We start from the raw sequence: 27,164 nt of genomic DNA on the forward strand, positions 1-27,164 counted from the left end.
TTTTTTTTTTTTACAGAGGGTGGATCAAATTGATCTACAAAACAACCATGCATGAGCTTCATGTGGATCAGATCAATTAAAAAAACATTTGATACTTCAGTCCTTTAAGTACCTCTAGGTATGTACTCTGGACCACATTAATACTATTGATATAGGATTAAGCTCATTCAATTTAAGGACAGGAACTTAATTGGAACACCTCAACACAAATATACCAGGCCAACTACAGTTTATGCAAATAATTGTTTTAATAATATATGGTTTGACTCCATAGTTCATCTCAGCTTTTCATAAATTTAGCATTTAACCCCTTTATTTAAAATTGCTGAAATTTACCCATTTTTACCAATGTGTGTCATGTATCTCTATTCCCTTCTTCTATTTTTTTTTTTTTTTTTTTTTTTTTTTTAAATCACCACATTTGGTCTTGTACATCTTTTGTCAAGCAGCAGATCACGCCAGGTAATGACTGGCTGTATTTAAAGTCCCATGAACTTGTTCAAAGCTTCTGTAATGGGTGATATTAACAGATATGGCTGTTTATTGTCACAAGCAATAGCGAGCAATAAACACACTCCTATGCATGAATGTTTATGAAGGCAGTTTTTTTTTTGTTTGTTTGGGGTTTTTTTTTAAATTTGCTATTAAAACTACAACTATCTGAATTTACCTGATTTCCAAGTTGTTTTGATGGAAGAAGAACACTTCAAAGTAATTGTTTTAATCCAAAAAGTTTTGGTTTTTTTTATGGTTAAATTATTCTCTCCTTTAATGAAACCAAATGGTGCCAACACTGTTGGGAAGTCTGATTAGTTGCCTACAGCGAGTTGTAACTTGAAACAAATGCTATTTTATATAATCATGTTGCTCACATTTGGCCCGTTTTGTGTTAGTGAGTCTGTTTGTCTCTAAAATCCACATTGACAGTATGTTCCAGACAGACTTATCAACCAGAGCGACACTTTCCCTGCAGCCACTCCAGAGCTGACTGGTCAGAGAAGAAGAGAAAGAGACCAATCACAAGATGATACGTCATCTTTCCCCGCCCCTTCATCTTCTTTGTACGAGCTGATCAACTAGCTGGACCTTAGCTTATATTAACTTACTTTTTTTTCCATAAATGCTTTTTATAAACATCAGAACATAAAAAGGTAAATTTAATGGTTGATAAGTTGATAGTTAAAACTATATTCGTCATTTATGTGTCTTTGCGATCACCTACAATGTGCAGTACAGTGGTTAGCAGTTAGCTTCAAATAAAGCCTTTTAAAAAGGCTGTTAGTTCAACAATGTTATAGTATGACTTGTATAATTTATTTAATTCAAACTAACATAACATTGGGAGTGGTACGTGACGTAAAACAAAACTTTGGACGATAATATTTTTCTCTGACAACATAAGTGTCATACAAAATGTGGTTGCGAAATGCTAATGCTAACTTAGCAACGCTAGGAAAAGCTGTTTACATATTTAAGGTAACATTAATATTACACATATTTGAAACTGCTGTATCATCTAAATGCATGTTTATAGACTGGGACATTGTCATAGATATTAATATATTTTACTTTTAAGCTATATTTTGATCTGTCATTATGAAGTTGGCAGCAAAGAGGTAATAAGAGAAGCTAACTTTGTGCAAGAAACCTTTTCTTTGACTAAGCAGTTTCCTGGTTGTCATACCCATGTTTATTTATTACTTAGGCCACTTAACCTATATGATTTTACAACTAACATTACTCTGTCATTATTAGTGGTGTATTTGCACATGCAAAATATCTCTAAAGTCAGCTTATATGTCCCTGCAGGCAGTACTATGGCTTCACGAGCAGGTCCTAGAGCCTCAGGCACAGATGGCAGTGACTTTGAACACCGTGAGCGAGTTGCTTCTCACTACCAGATGAGGTTGGTTTATTTATTTAGTAAATTAACGTTTCTTTCTTTTTTAATCCCACCATTGAACCTTTATTTCCCATCTGCTACAGTGTCGCCTTGAAATCTGAAATCCGTAAACTCAACATCGTCCATTTGCTGATTTGGGTGCTGATGGCAGCTCAGGTGAGGTAAAACCTTTGGAAGTATGTTTGGTTTTTTTATGTTATGGTATCCTTTATAACTGTGTCACGTCTCTCATCTCAGGTGACTGTGAGCCAGCTGAACCTGGTGTCGCACAAAGTGGTGGCTTCTCCTTACCAGTGGGAGTACCCCTACCTCCTGAGCATAGTTCCTACAGTTTTCAGCTTCCTGGCTTTGCCTCGGAACAACATCAGCTACCTGGTTATTTCCATGATCAGTTCTGGGCTCTTCTGCGTGGCCCCTCTGATCTATGGTGGTATGGAGATGTTCCCAGTGGCTCAGCAGCTGTACCGCCATGGCAAGGCATACCGTTTCATCTTTGGCTTCTCTGCTGTGTCTGTGATGTACTTCGTCATTGTCATCGCCGTGCAGGTGCACGCCTGGCAGATCTACTACAGCAAGAAGCTGCTGGATCAGTGGTTCACCAGCACACAGGAGAAGAAGAAGAAATAAATTCAGCTTCAGCACGTTAAGACTGACCATGACTAGACAGAGGATCTTAGAACTGAAGTCTGTTTGGAAAACCAAGAGAAGTGACTCGGAAGATGCTGCTGTTTAGCATCTTTTTCTATATTTATACTCGACAGTGATGATTTCATTGATGGTTGAAAATCAGTTCTTATTATTTGATCACATTCATGCTGTAAATAAATGTTCCTGCCATTTCATGATTACCAAAAATTAACTGCAAATGTTTGAAACGCCATATTTTAGGTAAAGACGGTGATTTGTGGTGGAAATCTAGGGATATGCTAATTATTTTGAACAAATAAAACTGAACCCAGAAACAATGAGGAATTTATTATGTCATAGTAAAGTTAACACGATTAAACAATACACAGCACATTTACATTACTTAATAAACAATCATTAACATGGTTGTTCTGCATAGTTGAGGTGTTTCAATACATGATTATTTACGTGTGTAATAATGTCAAATTTAAAACTGCAGAGTTCAGAGATGCATCATTTACAAACAAAATGTATCAATGTTTACAAAGTTATCAACTAATTTTCTACATTTAAAAAAAACCCAAAAAACTAAAAGTAAAGCAAACTCTTATTCTTACATGGATTTAAAGAGATTAATAAAGAAACAATTCCCCCATATAAACCTGTATGTAGTAATCATGAGTTTCCCTCACTGGACAGTCATCCTCTATAAACGGCACAAGAATAACTACTACAAATCCCAAGAAAAAAAAAAAAAAACATTACATGGTAACGAACAATCAGTATGTTTCACTGAAACAACCAGCATCTGCCTTGTTTGGCAAATAGTAATATTACAGACTCGACTGTCTGACTGACAGTGTTCCTAAACTTAAGCATAAAATCATTTTCCTTTGAGGATCTGACGCACCTGGAAAAAGAAGCAAAAATACTGTTATTCATTCTTTACAAACATAATGATGTAACAAACTTACAGAACTATTTTCCTTGCAGTAAGAACAGTGTTATTACACTGTTATTAACATCCAGTTGTCATTTGGCAAATCTTAGTTTACAGATTTAGCATCATGTGCACAGACTCACAAACCCTCCTGTTCTTTGGGCTTCAATTAGAGCCTTAAATAAAATCTTGTGTTATTTTTTGTTCATCAAATAGTCTGAAAATAATGGGGGGTGTTCGACAGTATGGTCTTTATTACACTTTGTCAGATTTAAGGTGTGACAAAGAATTTATTGAGCAGTCAGTTTGATCTGAAAGGCACGTGGTGTGACAACACTGGGAGGACATTATGAGGGTTTTAAAAGGTTATAAAAATTAATCTGATGACGGCACGTTGCCTGGAAACAACTTCATTTCAGTTACTGCAGAAATAATTTTTTTTTTTTTTTTTTTTTAATTTTCACTCTTAGCGATAATAAAAACATCACATATTTTTCTGCAAACTCTCAAAAGAAAAAAAAATCCAGAAATTCTTTGCAGAAGATATGATGATTTTTCCACTTCTGAGCGGATTTGTTCCCCCGCGTCATCAGTACGTGGTTAAAATGTATTTTCAGGACTTATGGACGTCAGTGGCCATGTTACATGTCTGCTTCGGAGCCTTCATCCACATTTCTGACAGTGTTAAAGCCTCGAGCTTCACTACGCAGCAAGGAGGGCTCAAAGTCAGCATCTCAGACTCACCTTTTCACCAACGGGTCCTTCAGGCACCAAATGGGACGGCAGCTCATTCTCAAAATTCCTGCTCCCTGGATCAGCGCCTTTCCTCATCAACAACTTGACAGCTTCCACTTGAGCTTGATGATTTTGCAAAGAGCTGACGACGTGCAGAGCCGTGTTTCCACTGAACGTCTGAAACACATTTTTTCCCACGCACGTTTAGAAAAAGCTTCGGCTGTCAATCATGACCTTTAAGACCAAAAAGCAACTTGAGGGACGACTTAAAACGGCAAGGTAAGCAAAGTTACAAACCTTGATGTTTACAACTGCCAGTGAAGTCGACTGGTCAAGAAAAAGGTTCAGCAGCTCCATATTCGCCTCCTCGGCTGCCATGTGAAGACAAGTCCGTCCACTTTTCAGATCCTGCAGACATAAAAACATGAGCTAATGTTTCTGTTTGAACAAAAACTAGAATTGCCATCCATTAGTTGTAATACTCACCTTTGTCCCACAGGAGGCGCCCATGTGCATCAGAGTCATAATACACTCCACATACACGCGTCTCTTCTGTATGAAGTCCTTCGTCACATATGGACAGGGGTTTTCGACACTCCTCATCTCTTTGACAACGGCGTTGTGAGACATGACTGCAGCATGAAGCGGAGTCAAACCTCCAAACATAAACGCAAGCGAAGGATTAAATCAAGAAAACATTGATGTGAAGATCACGCAAGGTTGTCAGTCATCAGACACACTCACCATCATAGTTGAATATTTCAACGTCGAGTTGTTGTGCATTCCCTAATAAGGCCCTAGAGATGCTCTGCAGAAAGAATCAAAATAAAATCTTACTGCTTGGATTGAAGTTCGACTTTAACCTGAAGGTTTTAAACATTAACAGGTTTTGTCTTTAACTAATAAAACGGTTATAAATTAACAAGTTCGATACAGTAGCATTGTCTGCTTTTCTCTCCAACACTCAGAAAATCACTTTAATCCCATCTATATGGCATTAAACCACTACTGAGTCATCAGTTCAGACCAGCTTGCATCCATACAATGGTTTTGTGAAATCAGACCCCGTTTTTGTTTTTCTTTCATCATTTTTCACCATCATACCTTTAATAAGTCGTCATTTGTGTGCAAAACAACTGAAAATGTATCCAGATATTCACTTTTCGTGCAAGAAAACATGCAAATATGACGTCCTAATTTACATATTTATTGTAGGGAAAGTCTGCCAAAGTTGCCACAAAGTACAAACCAGACACACAAGACTGCTCGAATCAGTTTACTGAGTCCTACAGCAGCTTAGAGCTTCACCTAATAATCCACACAACAATACACACAGATTAAACTAATTGGTGATTTGTTTACATTGTCTCCTCACGATGAGTCCAGGAGGACGACTGAAAGGTTAAAAAATAAATTCATAGATAAACTGGTTGACTGGATGAGTAAAGGTAATTGAAGATGGCGGATCCAAACATCCAGAAAGGTGTTTTTGTGTCAAAAAGGCTCTCGTGATACATTAACATGTCAGGTAACTCTCCGCTCCTGTGTTAGAGACGCTTGCAGTTTGTCATTTCTGAAGATCAACGTCTAAAGTCAGGATGTAACAACCGACTGGTTGACATCATATGAATACCGCAACACATAGGAGCACATTTTAATCACAAGCGTAAGATCAGATTACTCTTTACTTCCGTTTTTTTTGTTGTTTTTTTTTTGTTTTTTATGAAAAGCATTTTTTTGTTGGAATATTTCTTGGTAACTTTTAAAAGATAAAGACATATAAAAGAAAGAGAAAAAACAAAACAAAACAAGTTATGTTGATCATTTCTCCCCTATTGAAGTGAAGAGAGTAACTCAGGATCAACAGCTCTCATATGCATAACAGAGTAGCCGCCATTGCAAGCAGATCAGTGTTTTATGTGTGTTTATTTCCCGTTCCATGAATCAGTTTCACAGATCAGCTCATCCTGACTTCTCCACAGCAGGCCAACACAAGCTTCAACATGCAGAGAACAAAACGCTCCTGTAGCTCAACATGATGCTTTCTCCCAGTGGAAACACGACATATTTAACTACACATGTGACAAAGCAAAGACGTCATCTTCCCGTGACTAACGGAGTTTCAGAATAATACACCGTAGTATTATGTTTTTCTATGTTCATCTGTGGAAATATGTATGGGGATATGTTCATGAACTTTGTTGATATGGTTTCTTTGGGTGGTCGATATATTGTTGGGACATTTGGGGGAAAATCCCATTTATTTGTAGTGATGGGAAGTTCATGGGAAGGGGCGGGGCATTGTGTTTTTAAGACGCTCATTCAGAGCGGACCGGGGGCAGAGTGTGAGGAGTTAGTCGGAGAACTTGGTGTGAGTAATAAAAACGGAGTGTTGATGGTTTGCAGAGCGGGCAGCCATTATAAATACAAACTTGTAAATTGTGTAAATAGCTGGCTGGTCACTGTAAATATCACTGCACTGTGGAGATTGATGCGCACAATAAAACCCACAGCAGAAAAGGAGCCACGACTTCGCCACATCATTGTACAGCGAATAGAACCCCGTCACAACATGATAGCAGATCTTCAACACTACGTTGTGCAATGCAGACAGATCCTTTCCACAGGTTTAGTGAAACAAAAACAACACATCACGAACGGATACCTTACGCTCATTTCCACACCGTTAACACAACAGAACTTGTCTGGAGTCGATCTGTCACATCATCATCGAACTACACACACCTCCAACACACCTGACTTCCAATAAACGGATCCAACAGCCAATGAAGTTCTGTACAATTACTGACTCATTTGAGGCAGGTGTGTCGGAGCAAGGATACATGGAAAACCTGCAGGATTGTGGTTGTTGAGGACCGGAGCTTGACACCCCTACTCAAGGATCATCTAAAGACAGTATTTGCCCTATTTTTCTGAGATATTTTGTTTGTTTTGTGCAGCGTTGCTATGCTTCTGCACCTTAGAGACACATAAACCCCACATTGGTATAAATTCATCCTTATTTTTGCTTCCTCCAAAATTTTTCCCCTCATTCTTTTTATAAGTCACATTGTTTGTTTTTCCCTCTTTTTCCAAGCATTCCTTAGTGATTAAATCATTAAATATAAAAGCGAACATCACATCCAACGTCCTATGAGGCCCACAACCCAGCAGGTTTTCTATGTATCCCTGCTCCAACACAGCTGAGCCAAATAAAAGAGTCACTGTGCAGCTCTTTAAACTTGATTCAAGTGCGTTGAAGCAGGAATACATACTGGACTCTGGCCCTCGTAGGACCGAAGGGAATGCTCCTGGTCTAGATGCACCGACAGTGAATGTTACCTGAAGACTTTGGAAGTGGCCTTTCTCCGCACAAACATGCAGAGGAGAGCGACCCCACAGGTCCCTGGTGCTGATCTGCGCTCCGTGAGTCAGCAGGTCGTACACGATTAGGTGCTGGTTGCTGGCAGCCGCGATCTGTAGAGCCGTCTGCGCACAAATAAAACGAGTCAGCCGAGAGGGACGCACGCGCATGCAGCGTGGGAATGCTGCAAAGAATCTGCACCTGCCCATTGTGTTCCTTCATCTCCAGCGAGCCGCATCCTGCCATTTTTACAGCGAGCACGTACGCAAGAGCGCGTCTGCCCTGCGCCACTGCGATGTGAAGAAACCTGACCAGAAAGGAAAGACAGTTACAGGTTTGACATGTTGATGGGAACAGTAACCAAAACAAGGAGGAACAAAAGTTTGGCTTTTTTTTTGTTTTTTTTATGTAATACTTCCTTTTATATTAAACATTGCAACCGTTCCAACTGAAGTCAATCATGAACGTCTCTGTAAGAAACTTTGTGGTTATGCTTCAGGGCGAATGTTGTCAGGCTGAATGTTGTGAGTAATTTCATGGGAAAGTCTGAGCTACAAGGAAACTTGAACGCGGTATTCACCAAGGCGGCTGCCAAAGCTCCCTTCTGCCCACCACCTTATCTTAAACCAGCGGCTCTCAACCTTTTTGCAACACAGTACCCCTTGTAAAATAACTTTTTTCAGCCAAGTACCCCCTAACTAACCACTGCAAAGTATTTTTGGTTAAGAAAAAACAGGAAATACAGCACTTTATCTTTTGTGTTTGATTTGTTAAACTTTAACCATCTATACGCTTCAATCAGGACTGTTTGTGTTGTCAAGGCGACGGTGAAGGATATGATTGTGTAAGACAAGATATGATTTGCCTCATAACGGGTGGGGTTCAACTTAAGTGGGAATGTGGGATTTTGGGATTTTGGGAGGAATGAAATCGTGTAAATCTAAATGTAAATTCAGTTTATGAATGTTCATGTACATTTATTGACATATATTTATATTATTTTATTCAAGGATGTTTTAAAGAAAACATAAAAAGATATGCTTTCAAAAAATTCTCACGTACCCCCCTGGAATGCCTTGAAGTACCCCCAGGAGTACGGGTTCCCCCGTTTGGGAAACAGTGTCTTAGATGATCCATTCTGGATGTGTTCTGAGTTAATTCTGTCCCGCAGTTCTGGCTTTGGAGCAGGTCTACCATGTGAAACTTTTAGATTTGTATGAATGAAAAGCTTGTATGACTCAGGCCAAACAGGCAGAGCAGTATTTGCTGAGTATCGATCAAGCTGCCGTGCAGCTGTTGTGTTCATACCTTCCTCAGGCCGGAGTTGGAGGACAAACCTTCACTGATCTCCAGGTTTTCTTTGGTTTCATCTGCACTGTGACAACTACAACTGACTTTAAAGGTGCAGTGCAGAATTGCTGACATCTAGATGGGCATTGCAATGACCTCAAATAGCAAGCACTGTCTTCTATGTGCTTTATAAAGTGTTACTCGCCCCAAACGGTGCTCCAGCGCCTGTTGAACAAAGCATGCACTGCTGTTCTAAAGCTCAGAGGGGTCTTATCACACAGTTTGTCCATTCAGAGACACCGTAGTAAACATATAGCATGTATGTGGTCCCACAGCAAGTAGATATAAATGGATGATTGTTATTTTAGTAAACTAATTAGATACAAAAGGAAACAGTGTTTAACAATGACAGTATTGTAATCAATGACATTTGATTTTGTTGCACGCTGCACCCTTAAAGGAAAAAAAAACCTGTTAAACATTAACAGATTTATTCAACTCTTGATAAAAAATTAGTTGTAGTTGGTTTATAAAAAAAAAAATTCTGCACTTTGGCCTTTTGGTTTTATTGTTGCTGGGGTGCGGACTCACAGGATTTTGCTTTGTTGCTCATTTTTTAAACCACTTGTCATGTTACCGCTCTTCCTTATTTCTAAGAGGCTCATCTTTCTCATTCTTTTACACCTTATTATCATTTCTGTTCAGTGTTTAAAGTTTCATTACTTTCTATGCTGCTCCTCCTGGGCCTTATATCACAGGGGTCTGAGCGGGTAAAAGGTGGCCTGCTGATATTTCTTTTCTATACTGTTGTGTGTCAGCACACATTGTGTGAAGCCAGGAAAAGTGGGCCAAATGCTTGATAAATATTACATTTCAGGTTAGGAAAAAAGCTTCTTCAGAGCAGCTTTATCCCAGTTCCCTTCTGCTTTCCCCTATTTTTCCAGTACACGGACCCTTAGCTGAGAATGACTTGTCTGAAACATGATTTAATTAATCCATACATACGTGTCGCCATCCGAGTCCTGCTTGTTCAGCAGCTCAGCAGGAAGTCTGCCAACATTCTGCGCTTCTTGTTGTATTTGCCAATGAAATAAAGTCATTTTGGCTTCAGGTGTTGGAGAGTTTTGTTGCTGGTTAAGTGGTTCCTGCACCAGATGGTGAATTTCTTGCAGGGTTGCGTTGTCAGGGGCAGGAGAAAAACCAGCAGTGGCATCTGGGTTTACTGGTGCTGGAGGGCTTGGCAGGGGAGGACTCGCATCTTCAGTTTTTGCATGTTTGAGTTTAGGCTCCATGATCCCTTTCTGAAAGAGAATCAAATGCAAGTTGTCATCGATCAATTCTTAGCAAATGAATTAAAACCCTTGTGAGCTGTTTTTTTTTTTTATTTCGGTTTTTTAAAAAAAATCTCTAAAACAACACGATCAAGCAACAATCTAGACAAAAAAATCTGGTCTAAATGTTGCCATAAAGTAAGTTTAGGAAATATCTAGGCCCATGTGAAGCTATTAATTACTGTAAACATTCCCATTTAGACCAGATCTGACCAGAACCGGTCCATGTTTAAACTAAGTCATAATTAGCTCAATAAGGTCTGAATTATTTAGGATTAAAGTGCCATAAATTTATCTGAGATAATTAAACTTAGACATTTTGTTAAAGTTACAACTAAACTATGTTGGAATCAAGAATAATCCCATCGAATTTGTATTTATCATTTTTTAGTGCCTTGAAATTAGAAATTTGAACCTAAAATTGTCCTTCTGGTATGAACCAAGACCTCCATTCTGTTGTTACATTAACAAAGAAAAAAAAAGTTTTATACTGAATATGAAAGAAAATGAAGTGATAAAAAACAGTCACTTGCCCCATAAAGGGTTAAACAGCCTTTATGACCTCCATACTCAGGACTATCTGTCCTGTTTTCAGTTTCAAATATGTCCTTCCTCATACTGTGGTAGCTCAAAATTCATAAAAGTTTGTGTTTCAGCCAAACCAACGCTAACCTCACGTCTCATCTTTAGCAGTTCTTTCACCGTTCTCACGGGTTGGAAGAAGCCCGGTGGTCTGGGATCAGCCAGTAAATAATCTAAAAGCAAACAAAAAGTCAAGTACTGCTAGCAGCAGGGATTCATTTTTACAGTACTTCTACTGCACTTTGACAGAATAATACTGTGCATTGTACTGCAGTATATGTAGGTTTTATATAACATAGGACAGAGTTGAGTAAATATGAGTTTAACAATTAATCTTCTATGAGTAAATGAACAGCATTTGAAGATAAAAAAAACCAAACCACTTGCAGGAAAATCAGCCAGTTATTCTTACTGGGGATAGATCTCCACGGACATGCATACGTAAGACAGCAGCTACTGTTAGAAACATGCTTTTTTTGTACATTCACGAGACTAGTTCTAGCTCTTAAATGCTTTAACTGAGTGATGTCTTTGAATCAAACACTAAATAGCCTTGCTACAGGCAACCTCCGTTTTCTGATCGATGATCAAGTGGGTAAAAATACAACATACCATAAAGATAAAAGTTGTAATTTATTCACCTCAATGTAGTAAAACATGGCAGAAGAAGAATTCAGCTCATTTCTTTATTCAGTTTATTTCTTGTTATAGCTAATTAGCATTATTTTTGCATTATATGGTATTTTTTTCCCCCTTTGTAGACTCAAAACGATACTAAACTGATTTGCATGTCACATATCAAATGCAACATGAAAGCCTGCCAGAACTACAGTAATATAATGATGGGGGAGGGACTCTTCTTCCCTGGAAAGAGGGCCTGTCATTCAGTTTGATCTGTGCTTATGATAGTAAAGTTTCTATATATGATATATATATATATATATATATATATATATGATATATATATATATGATTGATATATATATATATATGATATATATATATGATTGATATATATATATATATATATATATATATATATATATATATATATCATATATGATATATATACATATATATATATCTATCTATCTATCTATCTATCTATCTATCTATATATATATATATATATATATATATATATATATATATATATTAAGGTTCATTTAAACCAATTACACAAGGAATTAATAAATTGTATCACTGAACTTTGTCCTCCTCGTCTTGAACTCATAAAAGCTTTATTTAATGTTTTATTTTTCGACAGTAAAATGTATCAAACTGACCATTACTGTGGGTGAAGTTGGAGAAGGGTGGTAAAATCTGGCAGCGTGGATCCAGCATTTCCTCCAACGACTTCCCTCCCACACACAACCGCCTGGAGGGAGACAGGTGGGTAAGACACGTTGTCAACACGTATTATAAATGGCTTGTTATTATATAGTCATAAATACCTGCTCACTTGTCACGCAAGATCAGAAACGACGATCTGGCACCCAACTGCCACACCTGGCGCAACTTCCTGGTTGGTTGTCAGGTGACTCAGGTGAAGCTGTTTTTTATTTCCAAACGAGGATGTTTGACATTTTGTGAGTATTAAATGTAGATTCCAGGGTACATATATTTAGATTAATTTAAGGCTTTTTACATGCAGATTAAGTTTAAAGTCCCACTCAAACTTATAAAAACATGCACGAGGGTAAAATCATTAATTCTTGCAAAAAAAAAAAAAAAAAAAAAGAAAATGCAGGTAAATTGCTGTTATGTTATGAAGAGGCCTATCAGATCACTTTAATGTCAGTTTTTCTGATAGACAAACAAGGTGGTGACGATCGGTTCATATGCAAATATACTTTATGATCAAAGCACAAGGAGGTATTTTATAACTTAACAGCCTTTAAATTAAATGAAGAATTTTATCTAAGTTGAAAAGTGAAACATTGATATTTGGACAGTAAAATAAAGAGACTTACTTGTGAAATGAAAGGCCACCACTTCTGCAGCATGAAGGGCCAACACATGATATCAGAAGTGAACAAGTTGATTTTGTTACTGCAGCTAACTCCTCCCCTCTGTACAGTTCCTGTTTGTTGGGATTCCCACCTCTCCCCAGAGAAAAGCCAAGCGTGGAATAAAAATAAGCACAAGGAAAAAAATCCTCACTTTTTAAGATAAATAAAACTGATCAGGTGCAAAGTTCAGATTAAAAACAACAGGCCTGGAATTACACTCAGATTTCTCTTTAATCAGATGGAACCTGAACAGACTTGTACTTTTTTTTTTAATCTCACTGACACACAAACACATCAGTTTATGATGGAAGAACATGCAGAACTGTTAAAAAAAAAAAACTTCCGTTTTCCTTTTTTCTCTTTTTTTGGTCTGTAAACTGTTTATATCCCAACAAAACACTCCATCATGTCACTGCTGTCGACGGCTTTAATAAATAAACTGCATGACTTTACAAAGAAAATGCAAAATCGCTTCATCTGCGAATCCTGTTGCGACTTCAAGCCTCACTGAGATACAAACAGAAAATAAAGCCACACAGAAGGCAAACATGATGTATCCATGACAACAGCAACAACAGACATTTGTGTACCTTCGACGTCTTCCAGTTAAACTTTTCCTGCCTGAAGTAAAGATCCAAGCTCCTTAAATTTCATTAAACTCCCTTTAAATCTAGTGCAATTAAACTGCTTCAGTGTGGAATAATTTTACTGGTGAATAAAGAACAACTGGATCTGACTGCAAGAGTGGAGGAATAATCCAGGAATAACATAATCAGCTCAGATCAACATGTTTTGTTTTTTTTTTACCCCATAAAGTCAAGATGAAAACATTTTAACCATAAATTTTCAGATTACATCAAGACAAGCTTTAAAATGTCACGTTTTTTTGTGCATAGTTAATGAAAGAACATGATTACTGCTCTTTTACATCTTTAAGATACACACAAGACTTATATTTATATATATATATATATATATGTATATTTATATATATATATATATATATATATATATATATATATATATATATATATATATAAATACAAGTACACAGTTTTGCTTTCACCAGAAGCAGACAAGTCAATTTTATCAAATTATTTCCCTTGTTGGCATATCATAGAGACCGCTCCAGTGTCGTCGTCCCAACAGTTCACATCCAAACAGTTCTGTTTGCAAACAGACCAAATAATATAAAGTGCTCTAAAAGAAATACTTGTGGCTCTTTAACAGCAAAACATCAGTGATGTGACAAGAGATGCAAGTTACACCGTATGCTTCAACAACATCTAAACTACATAAATAAAACTATAAATTCATATCTATTCTAAAAAAAAAAAAAAAAAAAAAAAAAAGGAAGGGAAACGCTGCGTGAACATGTTGGCTTACACTTCTGTCGTGTCAGTGTTTGAGTTTTTTTTTATTTAAATGCCACAAATAAAGTTAGAGTAAAAAGCAACACTAGTCCTGTTAGTGAGCTAAAGATGTCCTGACTTCATTCTTCTGGAATGGTTTCTGCTTCCAGTGCAATGAGAGTACCAGAGGTGGTCGAGCATTTGTTCCCACTTTCCTCTTTGCTTTTGCAACCTCCAAGAGTCGGGGACTAGTTTTGACCTGAAGTGGACAGAAAACAACAACAGTATAATGGGAAACCATACTGGTTGAAATGATCACTCAGAAACAAAAGATGTGAGCTGATTTAAATATGAAATGTGAATATTTCCTGGTGAACAACTTCCGTCAGCATTTGATAGATAATTTTCTCGTTGTGAAGCAGATAAACTTACACCAAATATTTTGGCAACCCTGTCCTTCACACAGTGTTTAGATGAGCTGATGAAGACACTGACCTGTGATGTATTTCGCACCGATTAACATCAACATGCTGCCCATGATGTAAAAGCCCAGAGGGACACTGCTGAATATACTGGTTTCACCTGTTGATCACAATTCAGATGCACACAGAAACGCAAATCAGTTCCCTGCAGTGCTAGTTATCCACTAACAAAAGCCAGAATTAATTAAACATTCAAGTATTTGTCTCTTATTATTAATAAACTTTTGTACTTAACACAAAACATATTTGTAAAATTCGACATTCCAGATCAGGTCTCGCTAAAATGAACCTATTCAGGAAGTGACAAGTCCAAATATTCATACTAAAAGCTTTTGGCATTAAAATGAGAGTCCTCTTTTCTCCTCATGTGTTTAATGTCAACATCTCTAAAGCCTTTAGATAAACAGGTGTGTGTGTGTGTGTGTGTGGGTGTCTGAATCCAAATTGGAGTCTGTTGCAAATCTATTGTAAAGAAAATAAATGACGAGTGTTATTTGAGGACTAGAAGCCAGTTAAGCCAAAGATTGGAGAAGTTAGGTGTGCAGGTGACTCTAGATGTGTGCAAGTCTACATTTCCAATTAAAGATTAAACTGAAACATATCAGATGAAAATCATATGCTACAGTGGGGTCGCCTAAGTCCTCGAGATCTTCCATCCTGCAACTTTTAGATGCAACCCTCCTCCAACACACCTGAATCAAATGAATCTGTTGTTGCCAGGCCTCTGCTGAGCTGCATGACATGCAGAGGAGGGAACATTTGCATGGAAATGTTGCAGGATGGTAGATCTGGAGGACTGGACTTGGGCATCTCTGCACTACAGCAGTGTGGTTGTTTGTCCAGCCAATGAAAACACAGAAACGGTTCTCTGGCGTTTCTTGTATTGATTAAAAAAAAAACATCACACCTGCTCTGAAGCACAACAGTGGTAGTGTTATGATATGGGGTTTGCTTCAGGAACTGGTGGCTTACAAGGCCAAGTCGAAGCTTAAAATTTAAAACACTGAAAATACTACTAATATTACTAGTTGTCAGTATAATGGTAGTTATTTTGTTCATTTAGACTTAAACATGTGAACTTGTCCTTTAATATCAAGCAGCGTTGTCACTTAGCAGTCAGGCTAGCAGCTTCTGTTGAGTTGTGACACTGAGTACATACCGTTTCCATTAGTTACAGGTTGCGTTGTTTCCCAGTTCATCGATTTCTCAACCGCCTTCTTCCACCGCGCGTAGCGAAACTCGCTCTCTGCTCAAAGCAAAGACAAGCACTTTCTCAGCTCGATAGAAGACTGAACAACACCGCCCAACCTCATGATGGCGGCAGCTCTTTGCACCTTCTGGGTTGATCTGAGGCTCGAACTTCTCTGACGTGACTTCACTTAGGTCCTCGGGGTTCAGGCTCCACACGCTCACCCCCTCCGCTGCTCCCGCTGCCATCGCTGCACCAAGAGCTGTGGTCTCAGGCATGGACGGTTTCACTGAACACAACAACACAGTATCTACTGTTAATCACGACACAATCTTATTGGGTTGGAAGCAGCCAAAGCCAACAGAGAATTTCTAATGTTCTAAAACAGGGGTGCCCAAAGTGGGGCCTGCGGGCCAAAGTCGGCCCGCCAGCACTTTGCTTTTGGCCCTTAAGCCATTGTTTATATTAATGCCATACAGAGCTTGATGAAAAGACACTTTCAGTGTCATGAACCCCAGTAAGACCAGACTCAGCGGGACCCTGACTGACTCACACCTAAAGAACCTTGTCAGTGAGGCAGGTGCAACCCAACATGGAGAGACTGGTAATGTCCAAAGATCAACTTCATGTTTTCCACTCAGTAACAACAACTTGCCTTGTTCCACAAGCACTGTTTCTGGTTGGTGACACGTTGCACTTTGTTGCAGTTTAGTGGCTGAAAATATTGTTTCCTGTCCCTCTAACTATGGCTTCATTGTTCTATTGCTATATTGATTTTTTATGTAACACTTTATTTGCCCAGATAGGAAAAATCTGGGCAAATAAAATTGCTATTGAACAATAATTAAAATAACTGTGCATTTTTTTCGTGTTTCATTTTTTTGTTAAAGCTGCAGCATTTGGCCCGTGGTTCACTGGATCATTTTCAGTTTGGCCCTTGGAGGCCAAAAGTTTGGGCACCCCTGTTCTAAAAGAAACTTTTGATGAAATGGTAGAATACACTTAAAGTCTGCTGAATGCAAACAAGCGAATCCTCAGACAGGCATCTATAAGACAATAGAGCAAGCCTGCAGTTGCAGCACCGGTTTGGTGGCTGCTGGTTTGTACAAGCTGTTTCCAGCTGATTGCTGCCAGTCTCACTGTGTTTCAATAAATACCACTCTTACCAACAGGGATACAGAGAATGTCGGCCTGCAGCTGCATCAGCAGCCTGTTGGATGTCATTCCCCCGTCCACCTGGAGCTGAGTTAGAGGAATGCCGCTGTCCTGGTTCATAGCATCCATTATCTGAATCCAGACATGATGGTTAGGAAACAAAACCTTTCTTATAATAAAGAATTCTAATATCAAAACAGTGATAAGACTAGTAGCTGACCTGACGACATTAGTTTTTGCATTTTAAAGTGTGAAAGAAACATTTAGCTACTTCTAAGTTCTCACCTCTCGTGTCTGGAAACACACAGCTTCCAGAGCAGCAAATGCCAGGTGACTCTTATTTGTAAACTGAGTTAACCCGCAAATGATCCTGTGACACAAACACATTAAGACTGAGTGATTTAATCATTTGAAGGTGTTTGCTACACTTCAGAGTAGCATGCTGGTCATACCCTCTGGCACTGGGCTCCCAGTAAGGCGCGTAAAGACCCGAAAATGCAGGAACAAAATAACAACCGTAGGAGGTTCCGACCGATGCAGCCAACTTCTCTGCAGAGAAAACCAGACAACTGTCAGACTAAACCCTGCATCCTCCATAAGAAAAGAGAACTTTTTCTTCTCCTCAAGCTGCCGAGAAGAAAACTGTCTTTTTTTTTTTTTTTTTTTTTTTTTTAAACAGATCTCAACAAATCGGGTCTGCGATGGACTGGCGAGCTGTCCAGGGTGTACCCTGCCTGTCGCCCAAAGCCAGCTGGGATAGGCTCCAGCTTCCCCGCGACCCTGAATTGGAATAAGCGGTTTGGAAAATGAATGAATGAATGAACAAATTGGGTTTGCAGAACTTTTGTCGTATCGCGTGATTGGTTGGACATTTGAGGTGGGCGTGGTTAACACGGAAAAGCATGAAGCGTCGCCACTTTCTGCAGTTTTTGTCAGTGCATGTGAAACGGATTGTTTTGATAAAACAGCTGAACACGAACATTTTTACAACATGTAGCATTTAAACTACGGATGTACCGATACCAGTATCAGTATCGGTATCGGCTCAATACCAAGCGTGTGTACTCGTACTCGGCATTAATAAAAGTGCACCGATACCACAACAGATACCACACTGGTCAAGCTAGCTGAGATGATGACATACTTCAGACATGTTATAAAAGAAATAAATGCCTTGATTGTAAAAATAAGACATTTTTTATTACACTAAAAGCGAGATCTTTGTGTCAAACCCACACATTTATAGTTGTATTGAGGTAAAATGTGTCACATCATGGTAAATGGTAAATGGACTTGTACTTATATAGCACTTTCCTAGTCATGCAGACTACTCAAAGTGCTTTACACTACTTGTCACATTCACCCATTCACACACACACACTCATCCAACACACTCATACCCAGATAGGCACATCGGGGGGGCAGCTTGGGGTTTAGTGTCTTGCCCTAGGACACTTCAGCCTGTTAGGGGAAGCCTCGAATCGAGCCCCCAACTTTCCAGTTGAAGGACAACTGCTCTTCCTCCTGAGCTACAGCCACCCCATCAAAATAAAACTTGTTGAAACTGTTAGATCTGTAATGTTATATTTGTATTGGTGCGGTAACTTAAAAAGATGGGTAATTTATTACAACCTAATGAAATCTTACACAGTTATACCAGCAGTAATAACCATAGTCACAATAATGTGAATATCGGTATCGGCAGATATTCAAATTTCAGATATCTGTATCGGATCGGACCTCCCAAAACGTGGATCGAGGCATCCCTAACTTAAACACACACACCCAGCCACGTGCACAACCCACCATGCCGCGCACGAAATGTCTTCTTACATATGAAATAACAGGGTTCATTGCACATAAAAGCAGACATCGCCGCCCGCAGTGATCCCTCCCCGCTGCAGACAAAGCTTCTCATGGAGGATGTAACAAGCTTTATTTAACGTGACACCAACTGTGGCCTTTTGAGCAGTTCTTGTAGCACAAAGAAACAACTTCTACTGATAATCTAGAGACAAAATGCTTGTTTTGATGCTTTTGCAGGGCCTACCGAGCTCTTCGGATGCTCCGATGATGCCAAGATTGTCCTGCAGCCAGCGAACCACAGCTCCAGCGATGGCAACGGAGCCCTGGGCAACAGGCAGCAGGAATAAAAGCTGTAGACAGACAGATCTGCAATATGTTTGCATGATCTCAGTATATTTACCGTACCTCCAGTGCATAACAGGCAGGTTTGTCCCGACCAAGTTTGTAGGCGACGGTGGTCAGCAGCCCGTGATCAGACATTACAGGCTGCAAAACAACAGACACAACATACACGTCGCTGTAAATAAACGCATTTAGATTTTATTGTAGTATTTTCTGCTTTACAGCACAAGTCTGCAGGAATGTACCTTAGCACCAGTGTTTCTCAGGAGAAAGCAGCCAGTCCCGTAACTGGAACACAGATGGCAAACATTGGCTCAAACACAGGTATATATTTAGAGGAAACTTCACAACACAAAGCCACCTACGTGTTCTTAGCTTGTCCATCCTGAAAGCACATCTGCCCAACAAGAGCCGCCGACTGATCTCCAAGGCACTGTTTTATCACGAGATGAAAACACGATTAACCCTCATCAAAGTGCAAGCACAGAAGCAAAAGGAAAAAGGAGACTTACTCCTGAGATGGGAATTCCTGACAGAGCCCCGGATTTCTGAAAAAATTCAAAATATGTCAACAAATTGACGATATGTGTCTCCAATCTGATAAACTTCTAGTTTAACATTATATTATGTCTGCTCTGATGAAGTCAGAGCAAAGGTTAGGGCTGACAAAGCCTTATACGTTTAAGTACAATTCAAAAACATCAACAATTTAATGGAAATCTGCAGAAAAAACATTTTTTCAATGCACTATGAGTAACAGAAATGCATTGTTACATTATTTGACTCAACAAAGCCAAATAACAAGAGGAAAGTTTGACTTCTATCTGCAGATTTTTACTCATGGTGTGACGATAACAACACAGTGAGGGGAAAGAAAGGAGTAAAAAGATTTCAAACCAGTTTAAAAAAAACAAAAACAAATGTCTTCACTCCCACATGCAACTTTGGTTAGATACTTGGAGACAAAACGTACAGCAAGTACAGCAAATTGCCCAAAGAGTGAAGAGATTTAGGAGCTGAAGAAGAAGGTGTTCTGACTGGGAGGCACTGATGAAAACCAGTTGAGCAGCATGCCACCACAGAAGCAATGAGGGTCAGGCACTATCCAGCACATTTCCAATACAGCCTATAATGCACATGTCCAAATCACAGGGGATAAGAGCTGCTGTGCAGATGTTGTACCTGCTGGTGGCCATTTGGGGGCAGTAGAACAACATTTTCTTTCCCATTTAAACATCCAGCTGATTTAAATCCAGTTTTGTCGTATTTTATCTCAGAGAAAAAGCTTTGGTTTTGTTTTTGTTCCTTTTTTTTCTGAATAAACAACAGCTGAAGTGTAAAGTTAATTTACAAAAACAGTACAAGTTTGCAACATCTGACCTGTTTGTACAAATAACACAGTTTAACACTCATCTACTGAAACATTAGCCTTCATCTGAAGCTTGGAAATGCACTGCGTTGTGGTGTAACTGTTTTGACCACAGGGAAGCGGGACGGGTTACTTTAGCATGATGAGGTAAATAGTGATGGCGAGGGTCACTTACCCGGCTAGAACTTATTTTCTACCAGTGAGAGAAGAGAGATAATGGCACACACACACAAAAAAAATGCCTAAAAAGAATTTCTCAGTCAACTTTCATGCAATTAAACAGTCTGAAAGCACGTTAACGAAAAGATTATATGCAAACAAAACAAACCTCTATTATCTTATTATTGGCCTGCTGTGTGAGACATTCCACTCTTTGAACAAAACACTAGAGTCACACTAGACACAGCAATAAAACCATTAGGATAAAACTTCATCTAAACACTTATGATGGTAGAATTATATGGAGACATGACTAGTTTATTCCAACTTACCATGAGACCATATATTTCTGATGAGCTCCTCACTCTGGGCAAGATCTCCATGGGAATACCGAAATATCTAAAGGAGAAGAAAAGATTTCAAAAAGGAGAAACAGATTGTTAATAAAGTTTAAACAAATTTAAGCTCTAGAATTTTTAGTATTTTGTCTTTTTAGTTCCGCTTAAAATCCTTTCAACTTTGTGTTTGCAATGAGTTTCCCCCATGACTAATAATGTATCTATCTAGTATCTATCAAGTATTATTCATCCATCCATCTATCATCTGTCTATCAAGTATCTATCTATCAAGTATCTATAGATTAATCTATCGAGTATCTATCTATCTAGTATCTATCAAGTATTATTCATCCATCCATCTATCATCTGTCTATCAAGTATCTATCTATCAAGTATCTATAGATTAATCTATCGAGTACCTAGTATCTATCAATCTATCTAGTATCTATCCAGTATCTATCATCAATCTATCCAGTATCTATCTATCTATCTATCTATCTAGTATGTATCTATCTATCTATTTAGTATCTGTCAAGTATAATTAATCCATTCATCTATCATCTGTCTATCAAGTATCTATCTATCTATCTATCTATCAAGTATCTATAGATTAATCTATTGAGTATCTATCTAGTATCTATCTATCTAGTATCTAGCTATCAATCTATCTAGTATCTATCCAGTATCTAGCATCAATCTATCCAGTATCTATCTATCTATCTATCTATCTATCTATCTAGTATGTATCTATCAATCTATCTATTTAGTATCTGTCAAGTATAATTAATCCATCCATCTATCATCTGTCTATCAAGTATCTATCTATCAAGTATCTATAGATTAATCTATCGAGTATCTATCTAATATCTATCTATCTAGTATCCATCTATCTAGTATCCATCTATCTATCTATCTAGTATCTATCTATCTACACTTTATGTAGATAAGATACATAAATGGAGGTTCTCTGTAAAGCTGGAGTGTTATTACCTTGTTGTAGAAAAAAAGAAGTTAATCATGAGTCTCGATGAGAAAATCAAAGTTTAATAAAGCTTATGCATAAGGAGAGCTAACACACAGATCCACTCGACATCTGAATGAGAACTCTGCTTACATGAGAGTGGTTAAACCTTTAATAGATTACAGGAGATGTGGATTTGTTATAGAAGTCTTTTCCATTCTTCAGACACAAGAATTTCACTAAACGAAATGCATGTTTCTAGTAAGAAATTAAATAAAGTAATTAAATTTCCTCCACAACCTTCTTAGTTGCCACTATAAAGATTTTTAACAAATATCTCTCCTGTTTGGGTAAGTTGAGGTCCAGTGTTCCCAGGTGAAAAGCTCTGGGAAACTTCCAGAAGACATAGTGGTCTGAGAGACAAAAACGACATCCTACCTGTCTGTTTAGACTCTTTGGAGTTATGAAAAAACTAAGTTTATCCAAAAAAAAAACAAAAAAAAAAACAACTCTTTCCACATATCTGAATCTGTGGTAGTAATCTAGGTATTTAGGATAGTTTTTTCTTGTTTGTTTTTTAGGGGTTTTCTTTGTGGCCTTGAGTTTCCTGAAAGGCGCCTACAAATAAAATGTATTATTATTGTCAAGTTTGCAGGAATCATTTTAATTGGCAAATTGTTTACCTCTTTTATCTTCAGATAATCTGTTGTGTGGCCCCTTAAATCAATAAAGTACCTTTATAATTCTCCAATTATCTTCAAAAATGTTTATTCATATACCTGAAAAAACATCTACGAAGTGTGTGAGTTTCCTCTCACTGTATTAACATGCTACTGTCTGCAGCCACTTCAAAGTTTAGGTTGCAAATCAGCCAACTTAAACATTTTACCTTTTCTTTCTTACAAATAACAGTAAACAAGTCATTTTGTCATCATAAAAAGATGCTGTCGCCTTGCAAAATTTTAAAGCTCAATTTACTAACATACTATATTTTTTTCTCTTAAAATGAAATGAAATTAAATGAAATAAATTGGGTTTTTTTTTTTTTATAACTTGTAAAATGACTTTACAGTGTTAACGAATCCTGTATTTGAAGGCAAACAGTAACCTTGCATCTGATGAAGGCTTTTTCTTGAGGAGTTCTGAAGTTTTACGGAGCTAATTCAGAGAAATGGATGCCGCCCACTTGATCAGCCCACTGGAGTTGACCAATCAGGACAGCCGGGGCTTATCTGAAGGGAGCAACCCTGCTAGTTTCTGTCCACACAACCCACAGTAAAGTAATTGTTTCAGAGACACATGCTTGAAACCAAAACAAGATATAGATTTAAAACCAGTCATACTTGCAAAGTTCTGGGTCCCAGTCCATGGTGTGAATATTAAATAGCATGGTTCTGCTAGCATTGGTCACATCCGTGCAGTGGACCCCACCTGCCTTCCCTCCTGTCAAACACTGTAAGACAATCATCAAAAACACACAAAATCTAGTCACTCGTTCAAAACTCTGCACACACAACATCTATAAAACCACTGAGACAGGTAATTTGATTACCCAGATGAGCCAGGAGTCCACAGTCCCAAACATTGCCCGGTGAGACACAACAGCTTTGTGGACCTCGTCCACATTGTCCATCAACCAGCGAAGCTTCACCGCACTGAAGTAAGTGCTGATTGGCAGCCCTGTTTTATGCTGCAGCGGGATAAAAACATATAAACTTTACTTTTAAAATGCAGAGTCCTAAAATAACTAAACTCACAGAACAAAAAGAAACGAAACGTTCACCTTCAAATGGTTCTTATTCCTTCCTGGAGTTTTATTAATGAGACGCTCGACCGTTGACTGAGTTCGCAAGTCCAGCCACACTGAATAAAAACACAGCATGTCAGACGTCGATGCCAGATCTGCAGCAGCAACTAAATCTTAAGATGCAACTCTAAAACCCAGTACCTGGGCTTTACAAATACTAACCACTGGAAATTATATATTTAAGAACATAATAAAGAATGGATTCACAACTGTACCGATTGCATTGTAGAGCGGCTCTCCTGTCTCTTTGTCCCAAACCAGAGTGGTCTCCCTCTGGTTGGTCACTCCGATTGCTAAACAAGTTGAAGCAACAGAAATGCTTTACATCTCTTTGAAATACACCCCTTGCAGTGTAAAGACTCCATAAATTGTGAAGAAATATAGAAATCCTTTAAATGCTCATTCACAGTCAGCACATAGACTGTATGATCATTACCTGAAGAGGAAGCCAATGCACTTACACAACGCTAAAACTGGCTGCAAACGGCTGTTAAATATGGTCATAGTCAGCATTTCTAAATAATTAACCTTTTCACAGCAAGCTCTTCTTAAGATGAAACTTTCCATATTTAAAATAAACAATATCTGCATGTCTGTCCAGCCTGCAGAAGTCGTCTCATGGACATTTCTCTCACTGGATGAAGCGACAAACGAATCTGAAAGAATATCAGGAATCTCAGCCCACAACACCGTGGCTACCTGGAAGCCACACTGGATCTGCTCACTGTAAATTACGTTGTTTCTAAATCAAGATCAGGAAACAATGTTTCAGAAAACTCTGTTCAGATATGAGCGGACAAGCTGCATGGCTGCATGAACGAGGAATGGCTGCTTATGTCCTGCAAGGTTTAAAACGAACTGCAATCTGTTTTTACTTACATTTCACATCAATGTTTGAGGAAACACATTTACGGATGGCAATGTTGCTCGAGAGCGGCTTATCACGAGGGATAAGCAGATAGTACCTTTAATATTTGAGATGTCTATGTTGAGCTGCGTGAGTTTTTCACACGTGCGCTCCATGCACTCGTACACGGACTGCAGAATTTCTTTGGGATCTTCTTCAACCCACCTGAGCAGCAGGACAAAGTCAGAAAAACATGAACAGAAGTATCACAGTAGGTGACGAATAACTGGAACTGTGAGGAATATTAGCAGATATTTTGTCTCACCCTTCCTTAGGGAAGCTCTGTTTGATTTCCACCTGATGATGGCTGAGGAGCTCAGCTGTTTTAGAGTTAAACACCTTCAAAACAAGAAAGGAGAAACGATGCAGTACCAGCAGACAGTACATTTATCTCCCTAAATTGAACTTCTGCTGCTCCCCATAAAAATAAAATTAAACAGTAGTTCATTGAGTCTCGTGTTGTCACCAGAGAGAGACACACACTCGAGGAAGCGTTTAAAGTAAGATTAAAAATCTTAAATTGAGTACACATATGCTTATTTTTTTAAAGGTAAGATAATTCTTAGTTTTTATGCCAGAGAATTCCTCTAGTTTTAAGAGTATTTTTACTTGTTTTGTCTTGACAAGCCAAATTTTCTCCCAGTCTCCCTAAGAAATGGGATCAAAGACTTCCCCACTAAGCCTCTACATCCAACCACCACTGAATGAATCGCTGCTTCCCAACCTGCCTCCTACTCTTCTGCCAGCTCAGTATATTTGACAGCTCATTTGCTGTCACTATCCTTTCCACCCTCTCCCAAGAACTGTCTGTTTTAGCAACACCTGGTTGAGTCTCAGACTGTAAATCTAATAATAGTAGATTGACCTCTGTGTTAACGCTTCTTCAAATAATCCACACTAACAGAGCTTTTGGTTCCTTTTGATTAAGCCAAACCTATCCAGAGTCCACACATACGTAATAAACCAGCGTATCCAGTCCAAACAACCTGAATCCAAAAGGCATTCATTGCAGGCAAAGATAGGCACAAATATTCATCTTTGCGAGATTAATGCTTTTGAATTATTTTTAGTAATAACAATTCTTTCTATTACAGAATTATAACCATAATATAAATCATACTGCTTCAATTATCATAGAAGTTCCTCAAAAAACATCATCTTTTGAATGTTTATGTATCATGTAAAAAAAAAAAAAAAAAATCTTACTTTAATTGTTTTCAGGATGGAAATCAAAACATTGTACAAACAAGGTTTGATATTCTTGCTACATTTTCCTGACACAACAGATTTAACATTTTACTGAGGGGGATTACAGTTGTATCTTTTAATCACTTTACAAATCAGATAACGCCTTGTCCAAAATAATCCAGAAGTAATCCGTTTATTGGTATACATTGTCCCAATGGATATCAAGCTATAGGGGAGAAGAAACAAAACTCCTCAGAGTAATAAATAAAATAGTTTGAACTCATAAAATTAGAAAATTTTGTTTAAAACCAGAATTTTGCAATACAGATTTTTAAAAATATACTTATTTATATATTTTAAGTCATTTTTATGCAAAAGCTTTAGCAGATCCTTCAAGGCATTCTAGGGGGTACGTTAAATGTTTTGAAAATATATATGTTTTTATGTTTTCTTAAAAACATCCTTAAACAAAATAATATAAATATAATATTTGATAAATATTTAATATTTCATCCAATGTAAGAATACATTAATAAACTAAATTTACATTTAAAAAAAATAATAAAGTAAAAAATTGAATAAACCAAACACAAATGACAAAGTGCTGTATTCCATGTTTTTTCTTAACCAAAAATACTTTGCAGTGGGTAGGGGGTACGTGGCTGAAATAATATCTTACGAGGGGTACTGTGTTGCAAAAAGGTTGACAACCGCTGAACTAAGGCAGACTTTTTATTGATAGAATTTAAATTGAAGCCATAATATTATATAAATTAAACATTTGTTTATAGCACAAACACATGTTTGTCTTGAAGGACAGCTAAACTACCATCTTAAGGCAGTAAAAGGCAACATTATGTGTTGGGAGACAGTGATTTATAGTCAATTAAAGAAACTTAATGGAGTCGAAATTGCGCTTATAAACCGCCACCGAGCGCACAATGAGAAAGACAGAAGCTCTACTGTTCACCCGAGGCAAGGACACAGCTGACAAGAACCAGATATTAAATATAACACCGGTGGTTCGAGGGTGGGGTGGGGTGGGGTGGGGGGGGTCTCTAACCAGCGGTTTGTCTTACCAAGAACCGAGTGGAGCTCGTGCCCTGGTCGATCGCAGCAACCAGTGGCCCCAGCGTTATCCGATGCGAGGACGCGGCCATGGTGCTGTTCATGGGCGACCACGGGAGCTTCGCCGTGGCGCTGGACAGCAAACCGGTTAATCTCCACTGGTAACGCTGGGAATAAACCACCCAAGGTAGGCGAACGGTCAGTCGCGACTTTTGGACGTAACGATGGGCTTGGCTCTTGCTGATGACGAAACCGTT

General features: G+C 38.3%; 3 protein-coding genes across 4 annotated transcripts; 1 reads left to right on the forward strand and 2 right to left on the reverse strand.

Annotated features, from left to right (window-relative positions):
* Positions 1-1,044: 1,044 nt before the first annotated feature.
* LOC306773747 (protein jagunal homolog 1-B) lies at positions 1,045-2,857 on the forward strand. Its single transcript, XM_079263646.1, has 4 exons — positions 1,045-1,151; positions 1,810-1,906; positions 1,987-2,059; positions 2,141-2,857. Exons 2-4 carry the CDS (start codon positions 1,818-1,820, stop codon positions 2,528-2,530), a joined length of 552 nt encoding a protein of 183 aa, XP_079119772.1. The 5' UTR covers positions 1,045-1,151; positions 1,810-1,817; the 3' UTR covers positions 2,531-2,857.
* Positions 2,858-3,413: 556 nt separating this feature from the next.
* On the reverse strand, positions 3,414-10,151 carry LOC306774109 (NF-kappa-B inhibitor zeta-like; the record flags this gene model as incomplete). The annotated part of the gene is made up of 8 exons (XM_079264092.1): positions 3,414-3,440; positions 4,215-4,382; positions 4,503-4,613; positions 4,692-4,861; positions 4,950-5,013; positions 7,548-7,694; positions 7,771-7,876; positions 9,865-10,151. 8 exons carry the CDS (start codon positions 10,149-10,151, stop codon positions 3,414-3,416), a joined length of 1,080 nt encoding a protein of 359 aa, XP_079120218.1.
* A 3,710-nt stretch (positions 10,152-13,861) lies between these two features.
* LOC306773991 (glycerol kinase) lies at positions 13,862-27,106 on the reverse strand. 2 transcript variants are annotated; one of them, XM_079263952.1, is made up of 21 exons: positions 26,919-27,106; positions 24,917-24,990; positions 24,710-24,816; positions 23,960-24,037; positions 23,721-23,800; positions 23,490-23,627; positions 23,281-23,390; positions 20,971-21,037; positions 20,655-20,672; positions 19,623-19,658; positions 19,476-19,543; positions 19,356-19,398; positions 19,174-19,254; positions 19,013-19,091; positions 17,415-17,511; positions 17,248-17,332; positions 16,974-17,094; positions 15,953-16,096; positions 15,778-15,864; positions 14,632-14,718; positions 13,862-14,395 (listed from the first exon to the last, which is right to left on the reverse strand). In XM_079263952.1, the coding sequence occupies exons 1-21, from the start codon at positions 27,009-27,011 to the stop codon at positions 14,385-14,387; spliced, it is 1,704 nt and encodes a 567-aa protein (XP_079120078.1). In that variant the 5' UTR covers positions 27,012-27,106; the 3' UTR covers positions 13,862-14,384. The 2 variants fall into 2 exon arrangements, with proteins under 2 accessions (XP_079120078.1, XP_079120079.1); XM_079263953.1 differs by lacking the exon at positions 20,655-20,672.
* Positions 27,107-27,164: the final 58 nt, after the last annotated feature.

This window comes from Telmatherina bonti (assembly GCF_933228915.1).
Source record: "Telmatherina bonti genome assembly, chromosome: 24".
Classification (NCBI taxonomy): Eukaryota; Metazoa; Chordata; class Actinopteri; order Atheriniformes; family Telmatherinidae; genus Telmatherina; species Telmatherina bonti.